The sequence below is a fragment of the Penaeus monodon genome, chromosome 9 (genome assembly GCF_015228065.2).
Source record: "Penaeus monodon isolate SGIC_2016 chromosome 9, NSTDA_Pmon_1, whole genome shotgun sequence".
Classification (NCBI taxonomy): domain Eukaryota; kingdom Metazoa; phylum Arthropoda; class Malacostraca; order Decapoda; family Penaeidae; genus Penaeus; species Penaeus monodon.
This window is the reverse complement of record NC_051394.1, coordinates 40,655,607-40,660,606: the sequence shown is the minus strand read 5'-3', so window position 1 is coordinate 40,660,606 and position 5,000 is coordinate 40,655,607. Positions and strand designations below refer to the sequence as shown.

The 5,000-nt window shown below is 33.9% G+C and overlaps 1 protein-coding gene across 1 annotated transcript; it reads right to left on the bottom strand.

Moving 5' to 3' along the window:
* Nucleotides 1-3,548: 3,548 nt before the first annotated feature.
* Nucleotides 3,549-4,118, bottom strand: LOC119576729. Its single transcript, XM_037924372.1, has one exon. The coding sequence runs from the start codon at nucleotides 4,077-4,079 to the stop codon at nucleotides 3,549-3,551; it is 531 nt and encodes a 176-aa protein (XP_037780300.1). The 5' UTR covers nucleotides 4,080-4,118.
* Nucleotides 4,119-5,000: the final 882 nt, after the last annotated feature.

Genomic DNA, 5,000 nt, shown 5'->3' with positions numbered 1-5,000 from the left:
AAGATGTGACGAGGGTATTTAATTTACTTTCTTTCTTGCAAACGTTTATAACCAAATATTACGTAAATTATTACGAATTGTTTACAGTTACCATCAAACGAAACATCAAACGGGATTGATTTTTCTGAATTCAGTTTATTTATAACAAATATTTCTAATTAACGCGGACACAAAAATGTAGTTCAAATTAACACTTAACATCAATCGAAACATATCTATTTGTCTTACTGGGTTGGTAGAACAAGATATTTATGCTGAAACGACCTGGAATACCCCTCTAGCCCCAATGCCTGCCTGCACGATTGCGTAATGCTCTATCTTCAGACGTGTTGATATAAAAGGTCTTCGGCAAATCTATACTATCATTCTCCTTGGGGTATTTCATGACCGCATGTTTCTAACGTTTTATTTATTACTATTCTAAACAGTTTTAAACCAGATAGGAATACCCAGGGGCGTATGTATATTATAAATGTGTGTGAAGGGATTTTCTTCTTTAATGAATGTATTTTATAAGATTTTAGAATAGATGTTTCCTTACAGCATTAATTTACACATGTTAATCAAAGACCCACCGGCACATATGTAAAACTGCCAGTACACATTGACGGGAAAGGTTATATACTGGCTCAGCGTTAGCTTTACAACAGTTCAGCAAAGGTTTTCAATAAGTAGATTTTTATCGTTAAATGAGCCTTTATTGTATATATTTCGAATTTCGAAGTATTTGCGCTGGAAAGGTGTAAATACACATCCACATTATATGCACAAACAACATTCATATACAGCGAATGTTGCTTACTAGTATTCTAAAGATTTCTCAAACCCGATTATTCCTCCATTATACTCTTCCCCCCCAAAAAAGAGTGCGAAATGTTAAAGATTACTGTGTTTTCTTATACAGGCATGTACACCAGTATTTTTTTTTATTACACTAAAATTGTGGATCAAAACGCTTTGCTGGCCATTATGTTAAAACCAGCTTGAATGACCCTCTGGCTCCGATTCCTGCACAATAACATCAGTCTCCTTGAGTTATTTCTTGACTGCCTTAAGAGACGGTGTTTTGTGATTAGCTAAGACTCTGATAGCCCTGAGAACAAGGTCAGTGAATTTCACGGGATAATCTGCGTTCACCTTCGTTCTGGGTCGACCTCGTTTTCCAGTGACCTTCGTCTTCTGTTCCTTTTTTTCAGTTTTTTAGCCGAATGATTTCCCGGACGGGAGGAAAATAGACAGTTTTATGTTATTACAAAAAAGAAGCAGCGATAACCCTTCGAAAGGGTTATTGAAGTGTTCCCTTTATATGTATACGGTATTTTCATATGACCAATGCATCTTCCTAAAACCTGATTATATATATATTTTTTTACAGAGAGTTGAATAAATCCATCACTCCCCGTGGGTGGGGATAAATCATAGGTTTCAGTCCATATAAAAAAAAGGAAATGCGATAATACTGTCACGCGGCCTCCTACAGCCTGCCATCTCTTCCTCATCTCACCGGCGCCTCCCGTACCTCGGCCCCTGACGTCTCGCAGCCCCGGGCAACGCTTGCTGCAATCGCCCCCCCTGTGTGTCCTTGTAATACGTTCACTTAATTCTGTTTTTTTGTTCCATTTTGTTGGGTTTCCCATAAATCACTTCTGTTTGAGTTTGCCCTCTGACCCCCTCCTCTCGTCTGGATTCTTTATACGCAGATTATTTCTCTCTTCTTCTGTGGTTTCATGGGTTAAAATATATCATTTTAAATTATCTCCTATTTTTTATCTTGCTTTATTGTCACTTTTTTCTGTCTAGGAAGTTTATTCTCATTTTTAAAAATATGTGTTTTAACTTCCTTTTTTATCTACTGTACTTCTTTCTGTCTACTCCACATTTAATTTTTTATGCTTTAAAACTCTTATGAAGTAAATTTTTTTTTATGATTTTTGGGCTTTCCAAAAATTTTTTTTTTACAAATTTATTTTTCGAGCGAGTTTTGCTGGCTTTTGACGTCACGAACTTTTTTGGGTGATTTTTCCTTTTTGAGCCGAAGATGGGGAAAATCGGGCCCTCTGGGCATCACACCACGGAAAAATCAAGTTGATTCTGTTTTCCCTGCTATTTCCTTTGTGCAAGGGCTGGACTGATTATTTTTTTTTAATATTAAATATAAATTGAGTTTTATGATTTTTTTTATGCCCTACTAAGCTTGTGAAAATTACTGGGTCTTAATTTTTTTTCATAGTTTTATTCGATTTAAATAATTTATTTAACACTGTTCTCATGCTATAATGCCGAGCTGTATATGCAGGCAGTCAGTTCCAGTTCACGCTACCACTTCTTGGGAATCAGTTTGACAGTGAACCCCATAGAAATTAATATTGGCTACGGAGCCACAATACCCCACCGCAATACTTTATTCTGATAAAATATTCGCGTCAACACATTAAAAATACCTTAACATGCCACATAACACTTTCTATGGCACATTCCCGTACCTATACTGTAGCCAGCTTGAATGTCTCTCTGGCTCCAACTCCAATACGATGGCGTATTGTTCATCCTTCAGCCAATTTTATGATAGTCTTGTGACCAGCACTAACCACAGCATTTACGGTAGCCACTTCAAACACTTTCGTGCTCGAAAAAAGTTTTAAAGCATAAAAACAAAAGTTTTAAAAATGACAGATTTATTTTTTCAAAATGATTTTAATCAGTATGTGATAAGCCTTTAATATAAATGCCTTAATATTATTATCACTGGCGATGTTCATGTGACAGCACAAAAAGTAAAAACTAATTAGATTTTGCATTTAGATATAATTTTGTCAATGTCTCGCAGCATTTTTCGTTTATGCAAAAGTTTACTGTATATTTAAAGAGGAGAAACAAGCCATGATCCAGTTACAAATCCGCCAACGTATAGCAACTATCCCGTGTAATAAGTTGCCAAAAGGTGCCGGATATCTAACTTCACGAGTGATTTTATGTTGATTTGCATTTCATGCGATTATATCGTGTTTACCAGTCTTCAACACATAATGTGAGTAAAGACAAAACTAAGACCAAGATTAAAGTGCATTTCTATTTAATCTGCTTTTTTTGTGTCCTGTTTAGAATAATCATTGACTAGAAACTCGTCTTGAAACGTTTCCTGGTAATTTCTACACGTGCGATAATCCAGTTGAATTTCTTTCACATTTGAGTGAGACGGACAATATCTTGAGAATTTTGATAGATACGTGCTTTACACCAAACGAGTTTTGCCATGGTGTGCACAGAGAAAAATACTATAGGTTTTCATAAACGATTATTGACAGCTTTGCTCTCCATATGTACAAATTTGACAAAAATCACAATGTCACATCTTTTTAAAACTAATTCGGTTTTAAAATGTTTTAATTTAAAAATGCAGTTCAATTACTGTACATCTATCTTATGGTCGGAAATATCAAACGTTTCAGTGCATATGGCAGTGTGACCAAATGTGACAATACTTTATTCTAACAAAAAGTGCACGTTAAGAGAGAGGGGAAAAACAGCATAAACCATGACACATTCTCCTAACTATGATGCAGCCAGTTTGAATGTTCCTCTGGCCCCAACTCCTTACGATGAGGGTTGTTTTTCCTCTTCACCCAAATTCGGATAGACTTGTTAATGTAGATTGCCTTCTTCTGTGCATCAACTCCATCATTCTCTTTAAGGTACTTCTTAATTGCTTGAAGAGACGATCCTTTGCGGTTATTTAAAGCTTTGAAGGCCCTAAGAACAACGTCAACGAATTTCACGGGATTCCCTGCGTCCGCCTTCGTTCTGGGTCGACCTCGTTTCCCGACTACCTTCGTCTTCGGTTGCCTTTCCTTTGCATTATTTTTAACTTTAACGATTTTGGACGATGGAACGGTAGACTTATTTTTTGCTCCTTTAGGCCGACCACGCTTCTTCTGTACTTCTCCATTAATGTTTGATTTTGGAGCCAGTGCCAAAGACGATAGAACGGTAGATTTGTTTTTTGCCCCTTTGGGTCGACCACGCTTCTTTTGCTCCTTCTGTGCTTCTCCATTCTTCTCTGATTTTGGTACCGGTGCCATATCGAATGACTGTGATTTGAATGTTTTAACTTCTTTGTAATTCAGATAGAACTGTGTGCCTGAATTGTAAGGAAAATCTTTTATAACACACTAACCATGTACCCCCGTCTCTGTTGCGAAACAGGACCTGGAATATACCCGCGTCTCTTCTGTTGAATAAACTTTGTAGACGAATTCCTACAGATAATCGGCGTTTAATTTTATGTATATATATATATATATATATATATATATATATATATATATAGATATATATAGATATAAATAGATAGATAGATGTGTGTGTGCATATATATATATATATATATATATATATATATATATATATATGTATATATATATATATATATATATATATATATATATATATATATATATATATATGTATATATATATATATATATATATATATATATATATATATATATATATATATATATGTTGTGATGTGTGTATAAAACACAACACACACACAACACACACACACACACATATATATATACACACACACAGACATATATGTATAAATGTATGTATACATATGCATATATGACTATATATACATATATATATACATACATATTCATATATATGTGTGTGTGTTTTTATGTATACATGAGTTTATATCAGTAACATACGTGTGTATGTGTATACTCACATCCATATATATATATATATATATATATATATATATATATATATATATATATATATAATATATAGACACATATAGACACATTTATAGACACATATATGCACACACACATATATTTACACATATATACATATATGTAGATACATATATACACACACATATACACATACATATAATATATATACACATATACACATACGTATATTATATATACACACAAACATAAATGTAATATATATACACATCATCCATGATTGAGTAATAGT